At 44.7% G+C, this 22933-nt stretch overlaps 1 protein-coding gene across 1 annotated transcript in view; it reads right to left on the bottom strand.

Moving 5' to 3' along the window:
• The window catches only part of GTPBP3 (GTP binding protein 3, mitochondrial), a 103984-nt gene that overhangs the window by 51573 nt on the left and 29478 nt on the right, over positions 1 to 22933 (bottom strand). The window contains exons 5-7 of the mRNA XM_040420363.1: positions 16333 to 16535; positions 10776 to 10848; positions 2154 to 2297 (exon numbers count right to left, since the gene is read on the bottom strand). Of these exons, the coding sequence (XP_040276297.1) occupies positions 2154 to 2297; positions 10776 to 10848; positions 16333 to 16535 (420 nt within the window). The remainder of the gene's footprint in view (positions 1 to 2153; positions 2298 to 10775; positions 10849 to 16332; positions 16536 to 22933) is intronic.

Below are 22933 nucleotides of genomic sequence, written 5' to 3'. Positions count from 1 at the left end.
GCACCGCTCTGGTGCCAGCCCGATCACCATGACGTACTATTACGTCAAAATGCGGGAAGTCGCTTACTTCCATGACGTAATAGTACGTCACATGTCGGGAAGGGGTTAAGAAATCATAAATTCTGCAAGGGTATGTAAACTTACGAGCACAACTGTACTTTAATGTTCACAGTAAGAAAACATTATGGCCATCGTATATTTTGTAGAACTACAGTTCCCAACATGCCGTGACAACCAGAGAATAATATACTGTAGATCTCTGCTCTAAAGATTATTGTCTGTAAAAGTCTCTCTTTTATAAGCTGTGCTCGAGAAACTCAAAAGGACATAGGAATCTGAATATATATTATATAACCAAGTGGGACAGACAGAGGGAGGTCCAAACATTTCTAGAACCAAAGGGGCTTAAAGGGGGTTTCCGAGCCTTTAGAACTGATGACTTATCCTTTGGATCAGTGGGGGTCCAACACACAGACCCTCCGCTGATCAGCTGTTTCAAAAGGCACCTGGCTCCTGTGAGCACCACAGCCTTCTCATTGCTTTCCCTTAGCCGAGTGATGACACATTCATGTGTCACGTGGCCCAGGTGCAGCTCAGCCCCATTCAAGTGAATGGGGCTGAGTGCGATACCAAGCACAGCTGCAATACAATGTACGGTGCTGCACTTGGTGAACTCCGAGAAGGCCAAGGTGCTCACAAGAGCGCTGATGCCTTCTCAAAACGGCTGATCGGCGGGGGTCCTGTGTGTCGTACCCCCACCGATCAGATACTGATGACCTATCCGAAAGATAGGTCATCCGTTATAAAATCCTAGAAATCTGATGCCTAGCTTGCATACCTGGCTGGAAAATGTCAGTGAGATGATTACTAGTATAAAAACTAATATAACACCAAAATAAGAAAATAAAAACAATATCCGTTACATGTAATCAATATACAATATTGAGGCTAAGTTCACACCTGTGCTGTACTTGTGTTCCGTGATAGGAACAGAAAAACAAACATAATAGCAGCACCAGATCCGACAGTAACTAACGGATGAACTCCATTGACTATAGTGGGGCTCATCATTTTGCTGCGCTATTTTGTCCTGCATTTTCTACAGAATCTGTGACGGGGGATCCTAGTGGAACCTCCTGAATAGATGTGAATGTAGCCTAAAAAGTTTTTGTCAAGAAAGAAGCAATGGTGTTAACATCTGGCTTTTAAATATTCGGACCCTTCTGAATACATCTTTCCCTAATCAGCAATACCACCTTGTGGACAAGTGTATAATTACACTCGACAGGTCCCCTGGTGAGCTTGTGAAATAGCCGGAGACTGATCACCTTTGTATGCCTTTATGGTCAATTAACCACGTCAGCATATATTGAGCAGTACATACAAATGAGATATTTTATTACAGCCACACAGTTCATGCAGCATGTTCATAAAGGAAAGCTGTGCAGTGAAAAGAACAGAAATGACTAATGCTAAGAACTAAAATGAAAATGAAAAAAATAATTACTTCTGGTCTATGGTGGTACTTCTATATATTTTATAAGCTTGGAACCCCACTCGGTACATTGTTAGAGCTTGTAGCACTACATCCCTTTCACTAAGCAATGGTAATAAGCTGCTGACAATTTATTTATACATTTCCAGGGGGAATATGAGAGGAACAGCATAATGCAGAGTTCTAAGAAAAGATGCTCCATCATTGCTATATTAAAGAGAATGGTCTGATACATATGGTCCGCATAACAAAGTAAGGCTCCATTCACACGTCCGTGGTGTGTTGCGGACCCGCAAATTGCAGATCCGCAACACACCCGCCCGGCACCCCTATAGAAATGCCTATTCTTGTCCGCAGCTGCGGACAAGAATAGGACATGTTCTATCTTTTGCGGAGCTGCGCACCTGAAGATCGGGGCCGCGCTCCGCAATTGCGGATGCGGACAGCACACTGTGTGCTGTCCGCATCCATTCCGTCCCCATAGAGAATGAATGGGTCCGCACCCGTTCCGCAAATTTGCGGAACGGATGCGGACCCATTTGCGGACGCGTGAATGGAGCCTTAAGCTTTTCATGCACCCGTTCAAGCCAAAACACAAAACCTACATAGGAAGACCACGGAGAAGGTCAGACTATACTATATACAGGACAGGACTTACTTATTACATTGAGTAGGCTGCTTTTTCCTGCATTAGTAGCTCCTGTGAGGACAACTTGGACCCCATCTCTTAGCCTCTCTCCTCGCCGGTTGTCCTCAAGATGCTCCTCCAGTTCCTTCCGGAGCTTTTCAACCACTTCATCAACTGCCATTCCAGAAAAAGGGCAAATGCCAGATGGATTATTATTCAGAAACTGTACCGGGGCATTTGTGCACTTTAGTCTAATCATTTTCAATATATGCAACTGTAGTTAAGGAAAACCGGCTTGATTCCACATTTTTTTTCAGAGCGCCTTTGGAACATGAAAGGTGGAACAGTTTTGGCAAATCTGTCTTGGTAATTCCATTAGCAAAACCGAGTGACCGTTTTGTTTCTCCTACACTACAATGTTGTACATCAAATCCACATGTAGCCGTCTTTTTTCGGCCACTTATATTAACATGGAATTTTTACATTAAAGGGAGTCTGTCACCATAATTTGCCCTTATAGACCACTTACATAGCACTATAGCATAACTATAGATCAGTCAAATGGTACCTTTGTCTTTTTGTTTGGATGTTCACCAGGGGCAAAAACAGAGTTTTATTCATATGTAAATGAGAGCTCGCAAGTGCCCAGGGGCGGCGTTCGGGCTTTAAGTGCCCAGGCCGCTCTTCCTTCTTCTCACATAACCCTTCCCCAGCCTTTGCCTGGCCTGCCCTGTAAGCCTCTTACCTCATCCAGTGTACTGGCCGATATCCCGCCGGCGCATGTGCACTGTGATGACCATTGTGGGCCGCAGCATCATTCCATGCAGTGCGCATGCGCGGGCGGGATATCGGCCAGTACACTGGATGACGCAAGAGGCTTACAGGGCGGGCCAAGCAACAGGCTAAGGAGGGGTCATGTGAGAAGACGGACGAGCTGCCTGGGCGCTTGCGAGCCCTCATTTACATATGAATAAAACTCAGTTTTTGCCCCTGGTGAACATCCAAACAAAAAGACAAAAGGTACCATTTGACTGATCTATAGTTATGCTATAGTGCTATGTAAGTGGTCTATAAGGGAAAATTGTGACAGACTCCCTTTAAGTGTGGATGGGGTATAAAAACCCTATCCATGTGTATATAGACTGCAAATCCTCAGCAATTCCACTACATCTGTGACCTAAGTTTAAAAGGGGTTGTCCCACGAAAAATATTCTACAGTTTTTAAACCAGCACCTGGATCTGAATACTTTTGCAATTGCATGTAATTAAAAATTTTGCATAGCCACTGAGTTTTTCAATAAAATTTATCTGTATAGCGCCACCTGCTGTTTGTTGTTTTCTTATTTCTTTGTCCAGCTCTGAGCTCTTCATCCTTCAACTGCCTCCTGAGCTGTGATAGGTGGAGCTGAGACACGCCCCCTTAGCTGCAGCAGAAAAGACACTCCCCTTGAGCTGCCAGCTTGATATAAATCTAGCAGAGCAATGAATGGGGAGATCTCTGGATCAGTGTGAGGTACAGGGCTGGTTCTAGCTTTGTTAGAAAGAGATTGTCATGTACTATATGATGTCTGATTTTCAATTTTTACATTAGTCATGGGATAACTTCTTTAACTATGAATTTGAAAAAAAATGTCAGGTCTCATATGCTGCCTTCTCTGAGAGCAGAATAGTGCACGCTGATTTCAGTGGTCTGTTACTCAGGAGTTAACATTCATTAGTTTTAGGAACTCGCAGGTTAGGGCTCATTCAGACGGCTGTATGCTGTCTGCAAAAATGCAGATCTGTTTTTTGCGGACAGTTCGGCAGGTTTGCAAAAAAACGGATTGCATTCCCCATTTTTGCAGACCCATAGACTTCAATGGGGCCACGTCCTAATTTTCATTGACAAGTACAGGACATGTTTTTTTTGTTTTGCGGAGCCATAGAACGGAAGAAAAGGGCCCCATAGAAGTGAATGGGTCTGCATCTAATCCGCAAGAAAACGGATCTGCATTTTTGCGGACAGCATACAGCCATCTGAATAAGCCACTGAGTCCAATGAATTCATGAGATACAGGCTTAAGAGGGTTTTCTGGGATACATCAATATCTTTAACCCAGAAAAGTTCTTTAATGCCTTCCCTTGTCCCTCAGCCACTGAATGACAGGTTTCTCCATATTACTGTGCACATTGAGAAACATGTCAATCAGCAGCTGGGTTAAACCCAGATATCATGACACATGGGGACTGAAGGGTTAAATAAAGTGATCTGTATGAAGGACAGGAGGTTGGGTGACATCATATTAAAGGGTGACTATATTTACATGTACCTCCTGTCTGTATAAGGAACTATTCCTAGTCCGCATTATTGAAAGCTTCCTGTCTGTATAAGGAAATGTTCTTAGTCAGCATTATTATAATGAGAGCTGCAGCTATTCTTGTATGTATGCTTGAATGTATATAAAGCCCTGTATGGCAAGGAATAAATAGAACTGTTTCTGACATCATACTGCATGTGTCATTGAGAAATAAGTTCTCCAGGCGCCTGTCTTAGGGGGCAAAGGAAGGACTCAAGGTGCATTGAGAAGGAAAAACACTTTCAGGGACTTGAACATGTGATCTTCTGATCGCTTGTCCTATCGAATAGAATACTGTCAGAATCTATGGGATCCTGACACACTGCCTGCGAAGTGACACAGCTTTGCGGGCAGTTAAGCCATGACAGGCCTGGGAACCTACTCAAGGCCACAGGGTGTCATGGCAACTGATCGGAGCCCTGAGATTTTACCCTGGATCACCCACCCTCTGCCTTTCCCCACAGATTCCACGATCACTATTGACTGCGGCATCTGAGGGGCTAAATGACTGGGATCTCATTATCGCCAACCCCATTCATTGCGGCTGGGTATGCCTTAACTGCACCATGACACTACTTCATAGTGCATGTACGGTTAGGATTAAAGTCGTCTAGTAGCTGGGACAGCCTAGCATAGGCACTACAAAGCATACAGAGCTGTGCTTCCGGCTCTGTAGTTTGTTCTATCGGCCACTGCTCCTGCTAGCACCTGATTGATGGAAGCTGCTGGTGTCAAAACCCTGATAACGATGACCTATCCTAAGAATACATCAATAAGAAAGTCCTGAAAAACCTTTTCAAACATATTTTGGCTGAAAATATTGTCATGGCTTGGGTGCTGTAAGGTTGATTTTACCAGTAAATCCTCGGGCTAACCAACTGAACTTTGAGACATTCTGGATTCTAGGTCTACAGCACTTTAAATAGTTATTGCTACAATAGACACTTCAGGCAGGGTATGTCACAAATGCTGTAGGTTCCACATCCGAGTGTTGAAATGATAGCAAGCAGAGCACAGCCACCTCTCCAATGAACGCAATGGAGCATGGTGACTAGGGTTGTTTCGAAACCCAATTTTGATTCGGTTTCGATACCATAAAAAAGTATTGCGATATTCGATACCACGCCAAAAAAATTAAAAACACCAAAGAAACCTGCGTGCAATCCGCATTTTATGGAATGTCCGGCCCATAATCGAACAGTCCTATCCTATTTTTTGGGGGGATAAGGTGACAAAAAAAATGGCGAATCTCGCCGTTTTTATTTTATTTACAGCGTTCACCGCATAGGAGATATTTTTTTATATTTTAATAGTTTGGACTTTTCGGACATGGCGATATGAAATATTTTATTTATTTATTGTTTATATATTTTATATGTAAAATTGGGAAAGGGGGTGATTTATACTTAATATTTCGGTGTGTATTTTTTTCCCTTTTTTTTACAGTTTATTTAACCACCTCCCGACCGCCTAACGCACGGATGCGTCCGGAAGGTGGTTGATTCATTCCTCCTGGACGCATCCGTGCGTCATCTCGCGAGACGCAAGATTTCCTGTGAACGCGCGCACACAGGATCGGAAGGTAAGCGAGTGGATCTCCAGCCTGCCAGCGGCGATCGTTCGCTGGCAGGCTGGAGATGCGATTTTTTAACCCCTAACAGGTATATTAGACGCTGTTTTGATAACAGCGTCTAATATACCTGCTACCTGGTCCTCTGGTGGTCCCTTTTGTTTGGATCGACCACCAGAGGACACAGGTAGCTCAGTAATAAGTAGCACCAAGCACCACACTACACTACACCCCCCCCCCCCCCCTGTCACTTATTAACCCCTGATCACCCATATAGACTCCCTGATCACCCCCCTGTCATTGATCACCCCCCTGTCATTGATCACCCCCCTGTAAGGCTCCATTCAGACGTCCGTATGATTTTTACGGATCCACTGATACATGGATCGGATCCGCAAAACGCATACGGACATCTGAATGCAGCCTTACAGGGGGGTGATCAATGACGGAGGTGATCACCCCATATAGACTCCCTGATCACCCCCCTGTCATTGATCACCCCCCTGTAAGGCTGCATTCAGATGTCCGTATGTTTTTTACGGATCCACGGATACATGGATCGGATCCGCAAAACACATACAGGCGTCTGAATGGAGCCTTACAGGGGGTGATCACCCCATATAGACTCCCTGATCACCCCCTGTCATTGATCACCCCCTTGTAAGGCTCCATTCAGACGTCCATATGATTTTTACGGATCCACTGATACATGGATCGGATCCGCAAAACACATACGGACGTCTGAATTTAGCCTTACAGGGGGGTGATCAATGACAGGGGGTGATTACCCCATATAGACCCCCTGATCACCCCCCTGTCATTGATCACCCCCCTGTCATTGATCACCCCCCTGTAAGGCTGCATTCAGATGTCCGTATGATTTTTACGGATCCACTGATACATGGATCGGATCCGCAAAACACATACGGACATCTGAATGGAGCCTTACAGGGGGGTGATCACCCCACATAGACTCCCTGATCACCCCCCCTGTCATTGATCACGCCCCTGTCATTGATCACCCCCCTGTAAGGCTGCATTCAGATGTCCGTATGATTTTTACGGATCCACTGATACATGGATCGGATCCGCAAAACACATACGGACATCTGAATGAAGCCTTATAGGGGGGTGATCAATGACAGGGGGGTGATCACCCCATATAGACTCCCTGATCACCCCCCTGTCATTGATCACCCCCCTGTCATTGATCACCCCCCTGTAAGGCTCCATTCAGACATTTTTTTTCTTACAAAGTCTCATATTCCACTAACTTGTGTCAAAAAATAAAATCTCACATGAACTCCCCATACCCCTCACTGAATCCAAATGCGTAAAAATTTTAGACATTTATTTTCCAGACTTCTTCTCACGCTTTAGGGCCCCTAGAATGCCAGGGCAGTATAAATACCCCACATGTGACCCCATTTCGGAAAGAAGACACCCCAAGGTATTCCGTGAGGGGCATATTGAGTCCATGAAAGATTGAAATTTTTGTCCCAAGTTAGCGGAAAGGGAGACTTTGTGAGAAAAAAAAAATATATATATATATATCAATTTCCGCTAACTTGTGCCAAAAAAAAATTATTTCTATGAACTCGCCATGCCCCTCATTGAATACCTTGGGGTGTCTTCTTTCCAAAATGGGGTCACATGTGGGGTATTTATACTGCCCTGGCATTCTAGGGGCCCTAAAGCGTGAGAAAAAGTCTGGGATCCAAATGTCTAAAAATGCCCTCATAAAAGGAATGTGGGCCCCTTTGCGCATCTAGGCTGCAAAGAAGTGTCACACATCTGGTATCGCCGTACTCAGGAGAAGTTGGGTAATGTGTTTTGGGGTGTCATTTTACATATACCCATGCTGGGTGAGATAAATATCTTGGTCAAATGCCAACTTTGTATAAAAAATGGGAAAAGTTGTCTTTTGCCGAGATATTTCTCTCATCCAGCATGAGTATATGTAAAAAGACACCCCAAAACACATTGCCCAACTTCTCCTGAATACGGCGATACCACATGTGTGACACTTTTTTGCAGCCTAGGTGGGCAAAGGGGCCCACATTCCAAAGAGCACCTTTAGGATTTCACAGGTCAGTTACCTACTTACCACACATTAGGGCCCCTAGAATGCCAGGGCAGTATAACTACCCCACAAGTGACCCCATTTTGGAAAGAAGACACCCCAAGGTATTCCGTGAGGGGCATGGCGAGTTCCTAGAATTTTTTATTTTTTGTCACAAGTTAGTGGAAAATGATGAATTATTTTTTTTTTTCCTTACAAAGTCTCATTTTCCACTAACTTGTGACAAAAAATAAAAACTTCTATGAACTCACTATGCCCATCAGCGAATACCTTGGGGTGTCTTCTTTCCAAAATAGGGTCACTTGTGGGGTAGTTATACTGCCCTGGCATTTTAGGGGCCGAATGCGTGAGAAGTGGTTTGAAATCAAAATCTGTAAAAAATGGCCGGTGAAATCCGAAAGGTGCTCTTTGGAATGTGGGCCCCTTTGCCCACCTAGGCTGCAAAAAAGTGTCACACATCTGGTATCCCCGTACTCAGGAGAAGTTGGGCAATGTGTTTTGGGGTGTCTTTTTACATATACCCATGCTGGGTGAGAGAAATATCTTGGTCAAATGCCAACTTTGTATAAAAAAATTGGAAAAGTTGTCTTTTGCCAAGATATTTCTCTCACCCAGCATGGGTATATGTAAAATGACACCCCAAAACACATTGCCCAACTTCTCCTGAGTACAGAGATACCAGATGTGTGACAGTTTTTTGCAGCCTAGGTGGGCAAAGGGGGCAACATTCCAAAGAGCACCGTTCGGATTTCACCGGCCATTTTTTAGAGATTTTGATTTCAAACTACTTACCACACATTTGGGCCCCTAGAATGCCAGGGCAGTATAACTACCCCACAAGTGACCCCATTTTGGAAAGAAGACACCCCAAGGTATTCGCTGATGGGCATAGTGAGTTCATAGAAGTTTTTATTTTTTGTCACAAGTTAGTGGAATATGAGACTTTGTAAGGGGGAAAAAAAAAAATCATCATTTTCCGCTAACTTGTGACAAAAAATACAAAGTTCTATGAACTCACTCTGCCCATCAGCGAATACCTTAGGGTGTCTACTTTCCGAAATGGGGTCATTTGTGGGGTGTTTGTACTGTCTGGGCATTGTAGAACCTCAGGAAACATTACAGGTGCTCAGAAAGTCAGGGCTGCTTCAAAAAGCGGAAATTCACATTTTTGTACCATAGTTTGTAAACGCTATAACTTTTACCCAAACCATTTTTTTTTTTTACCCAAACATTTTTTTTTTATCAAAGACATGTATAACAATAAATTTAGAGAAAAATTTATATATGGATGTCGTTTTTTTTGCAAAATTTTACAACTGAAAGTGAAAAATGTCATTTTTTTGCAAAAAAAATCGTTAAATTTCAATTAATAACAAAAAAAGTTAAAATGTCAGCAGCAATGAAATACCACCAAATGAAAGCTCTATTAGTGAGAAGAAAAGGAGGTAAAATTCATTTGGGTGGTAAGTTGCATGACCGAGCAATAAACGGTTAAAGTAGTGTAGTGCAGAAGTGTAAAAAGTGGCCTGGTCATTAAGGGTGTTTAAGCTAAGGGGGCTGAGGTGGTTAATAACTATTTCCCCCCTTAGGGGCTAGAACCTGGGATCTTTTAATCCCTTGTCCTATTCACCCTAATAGATCTCTATTAGGGTGAATAGGACTTCAAACACTCCCTGCTGCCCTGTGCATAGTATACACAGCAGCAGGGAGATTACCATGGCAGCCAGGGCTTCAGTAGCATCTTGGCTGCCATGGTAACCAATCGGAGCCCCAGGATTACGCTGCGATCAGCGGCAGTTAACCCCTCAGATGCGGCACCTGAGGGGTTAATTGCCGCGGATCGCAGCGCCCTGTCAGTGGCAGGGTGCCGGCAATGTGTTTCTGCCACCGCCTGCATTTGTAATGTATTAAATGTTAGTTATCATTGGTGGTGCAGTGGCCACAGCCCCTTCCCTCCTCCGCCCCTCTGCACTCTCATTGGAGGCAGCAGCACAGGGGGAGGGAGAGACTGCTTCCTTCGTCCCTGTGCTGCTGAGGGAACATGGCGCACGCTGAGAGCAGCGTGATCCATATTCTCAGATACTGGTCTGTGCAGTAGCACAGCCTAGTATCGATAAAAGACAAATCCCGGTATCATATCGATACCGGGCTAAGAGTATCGATTGGGTATCGAAAGTTCGATACCCGAAACAACCCTGATGGAGACAGTAATCTCCCAAAAATAAGGGTCCCAGATTTGGGTCACTCAGTTATTAGGCATTTATGGCATATCCTATGGGTATTCCGTAAAAGCTTACATTGGGGTTAACCTGTCCAAGTATCAGGCAGGCAATGGCTAGTAAACAATCTGTTTCAGATCTCCATGAAAAGGCAAAATGGCTTATGGCAAGAGAGGACTAAAATGTTGGCTGAGAATCCTGAAGTGGGTGTCTAAGGCACATGGTACGACTGTATCAATGTACCTACACTCAATGGGGAAGATTTACCAAGGAAAATGCGCTAGAATTGTAGCCCAATTTATTATTGTGCTGTAGATTCATAAGAGGTGTGGCTTAGCAGAAAAAAGTGCACAAACATTTTCCAAAAATTTTGTCGCAAACTGTTACACAGGACTAAATCTGATTTTGTGTAGTCATATGAAGATGGTTAATGGAAACTCTTACCTGCTACTAGAACACCTTCCTCCACGTTATCATCCTCACTAAAATCTATGAAAGCCTCAATGTGAGCAAGAGCCTGGTAAGACACAAAGTACAAAAGGTTCAGTCCAGCAAATTGCATACTACATACTGTATGCTTAGTGCTGACATCTGCACTTCTAACTATACGGATTCAGAAATACCACACACGCAGGTAACCTTCACAAAAAAACTTCTATTAAAATTAGTTACAATAAAATAACAGAATGAATAACAGTAAAAATACATAACAAATGAGCAGTACAATACTTAAGAGGAATGTGCCAAGTTGATATAAGCATTGCTTTAGTTAAAACAATGTTTTACAGAAAAAAATCCTTTAGTGTTCATTAAAATGTGAAAGTGAGCTTTTGATATATCACATCTATACTGAGATGTTATCACTTGAATTTACAGGTCCAAAGCCTTAAAAGGGGTTCTCCAGTTGTATAATGAATTTTGTTTAAATCTTGCCCCATATGCCTGTTTTTTATGTTTCATGTTTCCTTCCCATTTTCTGCATCAGGTCATCTGGGCAGGATGTTTACATGCAGAACTTCCTGTTTTCCTCCGCTTCCTGCTGGATTTTCTAACCAAACCCAGAATGCCTTGCTATTTAATGTTTCCCAGGGCTTGCTCCACCTAGCTAACATGGAGAGGGGAGGTGCAGAGGGCATGACTACTGCAGAGACAACAGTGTGGCTGGCGGAGCAAATGCTGTGAAACATTACAGAGCAAAGCATGCTGGGTTTGGGTAGAAAACACGGCAGCAACTGATCAAAACATTAAATAGTTTGTCCAGTTTCAGGATGAAAGTGAACAACACGTGATCTAAGAGTAGCGTGGAAAGTTCAGCAGTCCTCAAAATTACAAAAAGTCTCAGGACATATAAAAGAGTTAAAAACATCTTGCTTACACATGTGATCTACCTGCAATAATGAATAGATCGTTTCCTACCTAACAGCCCCCATGCTGCCATTTTGGTTCTCTTGACAGGGCTCTGTTCACTTGGCTGCAGCGGTGACATGTTATTGACAACATGTGACTGCTGCAGCCAATCTCTGGCCTCAGCGGTGCACTGAAGAGGCCAGTAATTGGATGCAGAGGTCACATGTTGTCAACATGCCACCATTGCTGCAGCTGGGTAAACAGAGCCCTGCTGAAAAAATACAGAGCGAAGCAGGATTTTTACTGCAGGTGGATTACGAGTGATGTTCGGGTTTCCTCCTGAAACTGGACTATTCCTTTAAAGTGTCGCTGTCGTGTTTTCATAAAAAAAAAAAAAAAACTATTTTAGCATATGTTACTGCTAAATTTGCAGCATTATGCATAAAGCAATATTTAGTTTCTTCACATACCACTGTTTTCCTTGAGTTTTTCCCTTAGTTACAGCTGTTTAAAGATTTACAATATGTGGACCTTCTCAAGATGGCTCCTCTGCCAGTTCCCTGAGGCCAAAACTGCTTTCCCTCATTTCCTATACACACTTACTCTAGCCAGCAGCTCCCTACCAGCCAATCACATTGGATTTCTGAGACACGCCTCCTTACTCTGAAGCCTAATGTAGTGTGAAGGACCGCCCCTCCGTCTTCCTGTCTTCTTAACCAGAGACAGACAAGCCATAGCAACGGTCTTTTAAGGGAGCAGTGGAAAGGGACAGGGGACATTAATGAAAGCTGGTATTACAAGGTACAGATCTTTTGACAATCATCGACAGACCTAGGCCTCATGCACACGACCGTATTTTTTCACGGTCCGCAAAACGGGGTTCCGTTGGTCCGTGATCCGTGACCGTTTTTTCGTCCGTGGGTCTTCCTTGATTTTTGGAGGATCCACGGACATGAAAAAAAAGTCGTTTTGGTGTCCGCCTGGCCGTGCGGAGCCAAACGGATCCGTCCTGAATTACAATGCAAGTCAATGGGACGGATCCTTTTGACGTTGACACAATATGGTGCAATTTCAAACGGATCCGTCCCCCATTGACATTCAATGTAAAGTCAGGAGTTAATATACCATCAGATCAGAGTTTTCTCCAATCCGATGGTATATTTTAACTTGAAGTGTCCCCATCACCATGGGAACGTCTCTATGTTAGAATATACCATCGGATTTGAGTTACATTGTGAAAACTCATATCAGACAGTATATTCTAACACAGAGGCGTTCCCATAGTGATGGGGACGCTTCTAGTTAGAATATACTACAAACTGTGTACATGACTGCCCCCTGCTGCCTGGCAGCACCCGATCTTTTACAGGGGGCTGTGATCAGCACAATTAACCCTTCAGGTGCCGCACCTGAAGGGGTTAATTGTGCGTATCATAGCCCCCTGTAAGAGATCAGGGGCTGCCAGGCAGCAGGGGGCAGACCCCCCTCCCTCCCCAGTTTGAATATCATTGGTGGCCAGTGTGCGGCCCCCGGCCCCCCCTCTATTGTAATATCATTGGTGGCCAGTGTGCGCCCCCCCCCCCCGCCCCCCCTCTATTGTAATATCATTGGTGGCCAGTGTGCGGCCTCCGTCGGCCCCCCTCCCCCCCTCTACTGTAATTTCATTGGTGGCCAGTGTGCGGCCTCCGTCGGCCCCCCTCCCCCCCTCTATTGTAATTTTATTGGTGGCCAGTGTGCGGCCTCCCCCCTCTCCCCCCCCCCCCGCCCGATCATTGGTGGAAGCGGAGATTCCGATCGGAGTCCCAGTTTAATCGCTCTGGGGCTCCGATCGGTAACCATGGCAACCAGGACGCTACTGCAGGCCTGGTTGCCATGGTTACTTAGCAATATTACAATATTAGAAGCATCATACTTACCTGCTGGCTGCTGCGCTGTCTGTGTCCGGCCGGGAGCTCCTCCTACTGGTAAGTGACAGATCATTAAGCAATGCGCCGCACAGACCTGTCACTTACCAGTAGGAGGAGCTCCCGGCCGGACACAGACAGCGCAGCAGCCAGCAGGTAAGTATGATGCTTCTAATATTGTAATATTGCGTCCTGGTTGCCATGGTTACCGATCGGAGCCCCAGAGCGATTAGACTGGGACTCCGATCAGAATCTCCGCTGCCACCAATGATCGGGAAGGGGGGGGGGGGGGAGAGGGGAGGCCGCACACTGGCCACCAATGAAATTACAATAGAGGGGGGCCGACGGAGGCCGCACACTGGCCATCAATGAAATTACAATAGAGGGGGGGAGGGGGGCCGACGGAGGCCGCACACTGGCCACCAATGAAATTACATTAGAGGGGGGGAGGGGGGCCGACGGAGGCCGCACACTGGCCACCAATGATATTACAATAGAGGGGGGGGGCCGGGGGAAGGGGCGCACACTGGCCACCAATGATATTCAAACTGGGGAGGGAGGGGGGTCTGCCCCCTGCTGCCTGGCAGCCCCTGATCTCTTACAGGGGGCTATGATACGCACAATTAACCCCTTCAGGTGCGGCACCTGAAGGGTTAATTGTGCTGATCACAGCCCCCTGTAAAAGATCGGGTGCTGCCAGGCAGCAGGGGGCAGTCATGTACACAGTTCGTAGTATATTCTAACTAGAAGCGTCCCCATCACTATGGGAACGCCTCTGTGTTTGAATATACTGTCGGATTTGAGTTTTCACGAAGTGAAAACTCATCTCTGAAAAAGCTTTTATGCAGACGGATCTTCGAATCCGTCTGTATGAAAGTAACCTACGGCCACGGATCACGGACGCGGATGCCAATCTTGCGTGCATCCGTGTTCTTTCACGGACCCATTGACTTGAATGGGTCCGTGAACCGTTGTCCGTCAAAAAAAATAGGACAGGTCATATTTTTTTGACGGACAGGAAACACGGATCACGGATGCGGCTGCAAAACAGTGCATTTTCCGATTTTTCCACGGACCTATTGAAAGTCAATGGGTCCGCGAAAAAAAACGGAAAACGGCACAACGGCCACGGATGCACACAACGGTCGTGTGCATGAGGCCTTACTCAGGTATACATGCCTAGTTCTAATAAACTAGCAAATAAAAAAAATTATGACAATTACACTTTAAGTTCTGCTTATAGATATTCTGCCATGATGAGGCTAAGAAAAGGGGAAGGAAGGAAACAGGTAAACAGGGGAAAAAATGCAGAGTTTGGGGTAATCTTGGTAAATAAAAATAAAAATCATTAGAAAACCAGAGAACCTCTTTAAGGGAGGTTCAAATGACACGATTCAAACAGTCTGGTTCTGATTTCAGGTCAGTGACCTTATAGGTCTCTACATTTGGGAGAATTTATGAAATGATTTTGACACTTTTGTGCCATTAAAAAGTTGGCAATATTTGTACACACCATTGTTGAGCTTAAATCTGAGACGTGCGCTTTATGCTGTGCTTACCACACTTTTTAAAATTGGGCAGGGTAGCGGGAGAGGTCATGGCCTTCTGAAGTCCATAAAATTTTCTTTAATTTATGCTATAAGATGAAGAACACTTTCTGGTGCATGGAGCGCAAGAGATGCCCGATTTACTAAGAGGCCTCCACATCTTAATAAATTAGGCGCATCTTACGCCAGCGCAAACGAAATCAAGACTGATGCATGACACACTAAGGCCTCATGCACACGACCGTTGTGTGCATCCGCGGCCGTTGTTCCGTTTTTTTTCACGGACCCATTGACTTTCAATGGGTCCATTGTAAAATCGGAAAAATGCACCGTTTTGCAGCCGCATCCGTGTTTCCTGTCCGTCAAAAAAATATGACCTGTCCTATTTTTTTGACGGTTCACGGACCCATTCAAGTCAATGGGTCCGTGAAAAAAACACGGATGCACACAAGATTGCCATCCGCGTCCGTCATCCTTGTCCATAGGCTACTTTAACACAGACGGATCCGCTGATCCGTCTGCATAAAAGCTTTTTAGATCTGATTTTTCACTTCGTGAAAACTCAGATCCGACAGTATATTCTAACACAGAGGCGTTCCCATGGTGATGGGGACGCTTCAGGTTAGAATATACTAAAAGAACTGTGTACATGACTGCCCCCTGCCCCCCCTCCCTCCCTTGTATTTAACACATTGGTGGCCAGTGCGAGTTCGGGGGACAGTCCCAGAAAAACCTGTTTTATTTTGTTGTATCTGCTGATCTGCTTTCCAACAAGGTCTTCATGATGGAGATTAGGCTCTGGGTTTCTGTATTCATGTGATTATATCTCAGCTTAGAAGATAAAAAACTGTTGAATATTGAACACATTTAACAAATGACATACCATTAACTAACTGATATTATAATTGGCCGATTATACTTAACAGAGACCTGTCATTAGTTTAGTGATGCCCTAACTGCAAACAGCATGAAACAGTGTTGGGCTCTGTAATTACAAAGTATGGCGTTTTATTCTGACACTGTGGAGTTTTATAGAAAACATAGTTTTAGAAAGGCCAGGCATGGGGAGAAGTATTCAGTGGGCAGCTTCCCTCTGGCTTCTCTTGGCTCGTGCTTGGTTGACAGGTGTCTTGCAATATGAAATATATGTAAACACACAAACATGATTACATGGTTCCTGATAGGTTAATTTTTTTATCTAACCCTGATTAATTGTTGGCTCCATCTCTGGTATAGTTGTCCAAGCTCTCCAGACATCTGACGCAAGGCCTGCCTTCTCTGAACCTCAGTCTCTGCATGAATGAGATCCCCAAGACCCTCCACCTCAGTCAGTTCCAGTTTTCCATTTTGAAAAGCTCTTTTGGTGAATTCACCTGGTTCTGCTGGACGGAGCATTTGCAGAGATCCTACAAGTAGAAAAAGAGAGTGTGAGCTTTTTCAGTATATTGTGGGGCTTCGCTCTGGTAGACAGGATTAGCGGACGCAGTATAGAGGCAACAACAAGTTCTTTGGATCAAACAGTTCAGTGTTTTATTCACACTTTAGGCAAGTGATAAAACAAGCAGTCATAATCAAGCAAAACGTTACCTTGACCATAGCAGCACCAACCTGTTTTCACGCCAAACAGGTAGCAAGCCTTAATCCAGACACAAGGCTCCCAGATCCCAACACAGAGACCTGGCTTCTGAGCCCAGCTGCCTATTTAAGGACAGCCAGGTGCTGCCAAAACCCGGACCGTAATTTAAAATCCGGTCCGGTATTTGACCTCTCCTGGTTGTAAATCAGACCAACAGCACATGCTGGGAGGAAAATACTTGTTTTCCCAGACCAAACCTCTCACTGTGTCACATATACACATATATATATATATATATATATATATATATATATATATATATATTTATTAGGGGTGCACCGAAATTCCGGCGGCCGAAAATATCGGCCGAAAATGGGCCTAATCCATTTCGGCCGATATTGGTACATATCGGCAGAAAATATGGGGTTTGGGATTTGTGGGATTTGTCACCCGCTCCGGGCGGGCGGTTTACTTTAAGTCACTGCATCTTTATTTTACCTTACAATCGTGACGCTCCAGTAACAACTCTGCAGGCAGAGCAGAGGGCGGCGTAACGTCACTTACTCACGTGACGCGCCTGCTCCGCCTCCTTCATTCATAAAGTGGGCGGAGCAGGTGCGTCACGTGAGTAAGTGACGTTACGCCGCCCTCCGCTCTGCCTGCAGAGTTGTTACTGGAGCGTCACGATTGTAAGGTAAAATAAAGATGCAGTGAGTGATTAGTCTGCTGTGAGCAGCAGGGCCGGGGCTGTTATGGGTAGGGGGATCGGTCTATGGCACTGCTATGGGGAGGGGGGATCTGTGCACTGTTATGGGGAAAGGGATCTGTGCACTGTTATGGGGAAAGGGATCTGTGCACTGTTATGCCCATAACAGTGCACATATCCCCCCCCTCCATAACAGCGCCATCCACAGATGAATTTCATTCATGAAAAAGAATTATTAATAAAATTATTTTAAAAAAAGTATTTTAAAAGTATTTGGGCAAAAAGGCAGTTTCGGTTTCGGTTTTCGGTCAAGGGCATCCTGAATTTTCGGTTTCGGACCAGAATTTTCATTTTGGTGCACCCCTAATATATATATATATATATATATATATATATATATATATACAGTGGCGGAAATAATTATTTGACCCCTCACTGATTTTGTAAGTTTGTCCAATGACAAAGAAATGAAAAGTCTCAGAACAGTATCATTTCAATGGTAGGTTTATTGTAACAGTGGCAGATAGCACATCAAAAGGAAAATCGAAAAAATAACTTTAAATAAAAGATAGCAACTGATTTGCATTTCATTGAGTGAAATAAGTATTTGAACCCTCTAACAAAAAAAGACTTAATACTTGGTGGAAAAACCCTTGTTTGCAAGCACAGAGGTCAAACGTTTCTTGTAATTGATGACCAAGTTTGCGCACATTTTAGGAGGAATGTTGGTCCACTCCTCTTTGCAGATCATCTCTAAATCCCTAAGGTTTCGAGGCTGTCTCTGTGCAACTCTGAGCTTGAGCTCCCTCCATAGGTTTTCGATTGGATTAAGGTCCGGAGACTGACTAGGCCACTCCATGACCTTAATGTGCTTCTTCTTGAGCCACTCCTTTGTTGCCTTTGCTGTATGTTTTGGGTCATTGTCGTGCTGGAACACCCATCCACGACCCATTTTCAGTTTCCTGGCAGAGGGAAGGAGGTTGTCGCTCAGGATTTCACGATACATGGCTCCGTCCATTTTCCCGTTTATGCGAATAAGTTGTCCTGTGCCCTTAGCAGAAAAACACCCCCAAAGCAAAATGTTTCCACCCCCATGCTTGACGGTGGGGACGGTGTTTTGGGGGTCATAGGCAGCATTTTTCTTCCTCCAAACACAGCGAGTTGAGTTAATTCCAAAGAGCTCTATTTTGGTCTCATCAGACCACAGCACCTTCTCCCAGTCACTCTCTGAATCATTCAGGTGTTCATTGGCAAACTTCAGACGGGCCTGCACATGTGCCTTCCTGAGCAGGGGGACCTTGCGAGCCCTGCAGGATTTTAATCCATTGCGGTGTAATGTGTTTCCAATGGTTTTCTTGGTGACTGTGGTCCCTGCTAATTTGAGGTCATTAACTAACTCCTCCCGTGTAGTTCTAGGATGCTTTTTCACCTTTCTCAGAACCATTGACACCCCACGAGGTGAGATCTTGCGTGGAGCCCCAGAGCGAGGTCGATTGATGGTCATTTTGTGCTCCTTCCATTTTCGAACAATCGCACCAACAGTTGTCACCTTCTCTCCCAGCTTCTTGCTAATGGTTTTGTAGCCCATTCCAGCCTTGTGCAGGTCTACAATTTTGTCTCTGACATCATTGGACAGCTCTTTGGTCTTTCCCATGTTGGAGAGTTTGGAGTCTGCTTGATTGATTGATTCTGTGGACAGGTGTCTTTTATACAGGTGACTAGTTAAGACAGGTGTCCTTAATGAGGGTGACTAATTGAGTAGAAGTGTCTAACCACTCTGTGGGAGCCAGAACTCTTAATGGTTGGTAGGGGTTCAAATACTTATTTCACTCAATGAAATGCAAATCAGTTGCTATCTTTTATTTAAAGTTATTTTTTCGATTTTCCTTTTGATGTGCTATCTGCCACTGTTACAATAAACCTACCATTGAAATGATACTGTTCTGAGACTTTTCATTTCTTTGTCATTGGACAAACTTACAAAATCAGTGAGGGGTCAAATAATTATTTCCGCCACTGTATATATATATATATATATACACACACACACACATATACATACATATACACACACATACACTGAACAATTGTCCCATTACTTTTGGTCCCTTAACAAGTGGGAGGCACATATGCAAACAGTTGTAATTCCTACACCGTTCACCTGATTTGGATGTAAATGTCCTCAAATTAAAGTTGACAGTCTGCAGTTAAAGCACATCTTGTTCGTTTCATTTCAAATCCATTGTGGTGGTGTATAGAGCCAAAAATGTTAGAATTGTGTCCATGTCCCAATATTTAGGGACCTGACTGAGATATACACTGCTCAAAAAAATAAAGGGAACACTTAAACAACACAATGTAACTCCAAGTCAATCACACTTCTGTGAACTCAAACTGTCCACTTAGGAAGCAACACTGAGTGACAATCAATTTCACATGCTGTTGTGCAAATGGGATAGACAACAGGTGGAAATTATAGGCAATTAGCAAGACACCCCCAATAAAGGAGTGGTTCTGCAGGTGGTGACCACAGATCACTTCTCAGTTCCTATGCTTCCTGGCTGATGTTTTGGTCACTTTTGAATGCTGGCGGTGCTTTCACTCTAGTGGTAGCATGAGACGGAGTCTACAACCCACACAAGTGGCTCAGGTAGTGCAGCTTATCCAGGATGGCACATCAATGCGAGCTGTGGCAAGAAGGTTTGCTGTGTCTGTCAGCGTAGTGTCCAGAGCATGGAGGCGCTAGCAGGAGACAGGCCAGTACATCAGGAGACGTGGAGGAGGCCGTAGGAGGAAAACAACCCAGCAGCAGGACCGCTACCTCCGCCTTTGTGCAAGGAGGAACAGGAGGAGCACTGCCAGAGCCCTGCAAAATGACCTCCAGCAGGCCACAAATGTGCATGTGTCTGCTCAAACGGTCAGAAACAGACTCCATGAGGGTGATATGAGGGCCCGACGTCCACAGGTGGGGGTTGAGCTTACAGCCCGGGGTTGAGCTTACAGCCCAACACCGTGCAGGACGTTTGGCATTTTCCAGAGAACACCAATATTGGCAAATTCGCCACTGGCGCCCTGTGCTCTTCACAGATGAAAGCAGGTTCACACTGAGCACATGTGACAGACGTGACAGAGTCTTGAGACGCCGTGGAGAACGTTCTGCTGCCTGCAACATCCTCCAGCATGACCGGTTTGGCATTGGGTCAGTAATGGTGTGGGGTGGCATTTCTTTGGAGGGCCACACAGCCCTCCATGTGCTCGCCAGAGGTAGCATGACTGTCATTAGGTACAGAGATGAGATCCTCAGACCCCTTGTGAGACCATATGCTGGTGCGGTTGGCCCTGGGTTCCTCCTAATGCAAGACAATGCTAGACCTCATGTGGCTGGAGTGTGTCAGCAGTTCCTGCAAGACGAAGGCATTGATGCTATGGACTGGCCCGCCCGTTCCCCAGACCTGAATCCAATTGAGCACATCTGGGACATCATGTCTCGCTCTATCCACCAACGTCACGTTGCACCACAGACTGTCCAGGAGTTGGCAGATGCTTTAGTCCAGGTCTGGGAAGAGATCCCTCAGGAGACCGTCTGCCACCTCATCAGGAGCATGCACAGGCGTTGTAGGGAGGTCATACAGGCACGTGGAGGCCACACACACTACTGAGCCTCATTTTGACTTGTTTTAAGGACATTACATCAAAGTTGGATCAGCCTGTAGTGTGTTTTTCCACTTTAATTTTGAGGGTGACTCCAAATCCAGACCTCCATGGTCTGGTTGACCGTGTGCACTACACTAATCCATACAATGGTATGCAGTTAAAAACTTAAATGTTAACCATATAAAGTAACAGATCCCACTGCATACATTTCAGACTACAAGAGACAATTTTCCTAAAAAGTCCCTATGTCTTATAGTCAGGTTGTATAGCAGCTAAAGATGTGCGCCAAGTCAGTTCTAAAGGGGTTGTGCAACTAATATAAATGTACTCCACCCAAAAAGTACTGCTGTTACATTATTTTCCCCAAATACCACCATTTCTCAAAACTGACTTTTTCAAAACTGATTAGCCTACCATTGTACCCTGTGGCAAATCAGTTAAAATTTTAAGTTGCGGTTGGTTACATCCGGCATGAGCCTTGTAATGTAGGAAATAGGAAGTCACTATGGTAAGAACAAGGGGAGTGGTTAGTGTTGCATGATCTGCTGATGTCCGGAAACATTTTACTGTCCTAATGCAGGATTGGACAGCAGTCGCATGATAAACCAGGTATACAATTCAAACATGGGGGATAAGAGAAAACTGAAAATGAGGTAGATTAAAAAAAATTTAAAAATTAACAAAAACAATCCAAGGAAGAATGTGAGCTAGGGCAATTGATGAGAATATGATGAAAAGTAGTTTATGGCATAACCCTATTAACAAATATGAGACTAGCCATGATACAACCAGAGATAGAACCTTTATTAACCAGATGGGGACAGAGATCTGCAGGTAGTATTACCTGCAGATCTCACTCCAAACCTGATTCTAAGGTGTTGCTTGAAAGTTTAGGTTCAGTTTTAAAGGGAATTAGTCACCACATACCTCAATAATAAACCAAGTGAAATGAAAGGGCCAGGCTGCGTCAATATGTTCGTGTCTGGCCCTGATTTCTCGAGTATGCGCCTTCGCTTCAGTACACCCCAGTACAGCCCAGATGTTTGCCAGGGCTGAATTTGTGTTAACTGCAAAGCCCTGGCAGGCATCAGGGCTGTACTGTGTGTAAACCAACTGGCAATGCAAGGATGCATGCACGAGACCAGAGGGCCAGGCGAGATATTACATCACCACTGCCTGGCCCTGTCACTCAAAGCTGAGGGGGCAAGACATAGATAAGGAGAAAAGTTTTAGTGCAACGGAGATGCCCTTCTTGAATCAAACAGCTCATCTGCATATCACAAAATGTAGGATTTCCCTGGAAAGCAGACACCGATCTGGATGGGGACAAAAACGTTAGGCGACCATAACACATCTAATACTTAACTTGTTGAGGTATGTGGTGACATATTTTCTTTAAAACAAGATGACTCACTAGAAGGTATACAGCCTGAGATAGAGCAGAATGAGCCCCCTCTTTAGCCGGCTCTCATGTCAGCCAGCATGGAGAGTAAAAGGTGGTAGTGGGGACATGCTGCCAGGCTGTAGAGAGAAGAGGCATAGATCCTCCCTTCCCTGAGTAACTGCACATGAACCCAGGGGGAGGGATAACACAGACTTCTGTGCATGTTATCAACCCTCCTCCCCATCAATCAGAGCATACATGCCGTCTGATTGTCACATGAGTGTCTTTTCCAGAAATGTATAGAGAAGATGCTACATGCTACAGGTCCTAGTGATAACAATGATTACTATAGAGGACTATCTAATATATTTCTGACTAATGGAAAAGATTTTCACTTACTGCCTGTTGCTATATATAATAATTTTCAATTTGTTTCACAATAGTCAAAAAGTTATATGTACATCAAAATGCCACTAATAGAAAT

Source organism: Bufo bufo, chromosome 2 (genome assembly GCF_905171765.1).
Source record: "Bufo bufo chromosome 2, aBufBuf1.1, whole genome shotgun sequence".
Classification (NCBI taxonomy): domain Eukaryota; kingdom Metazoa; phylum Chordata; class Amphibia; order Anura; family Bufonidae; genus Bufo; species Bufo bufo.
This window is presented reverse-complemented; position numbering and strand designations above follow the sequence as displayed.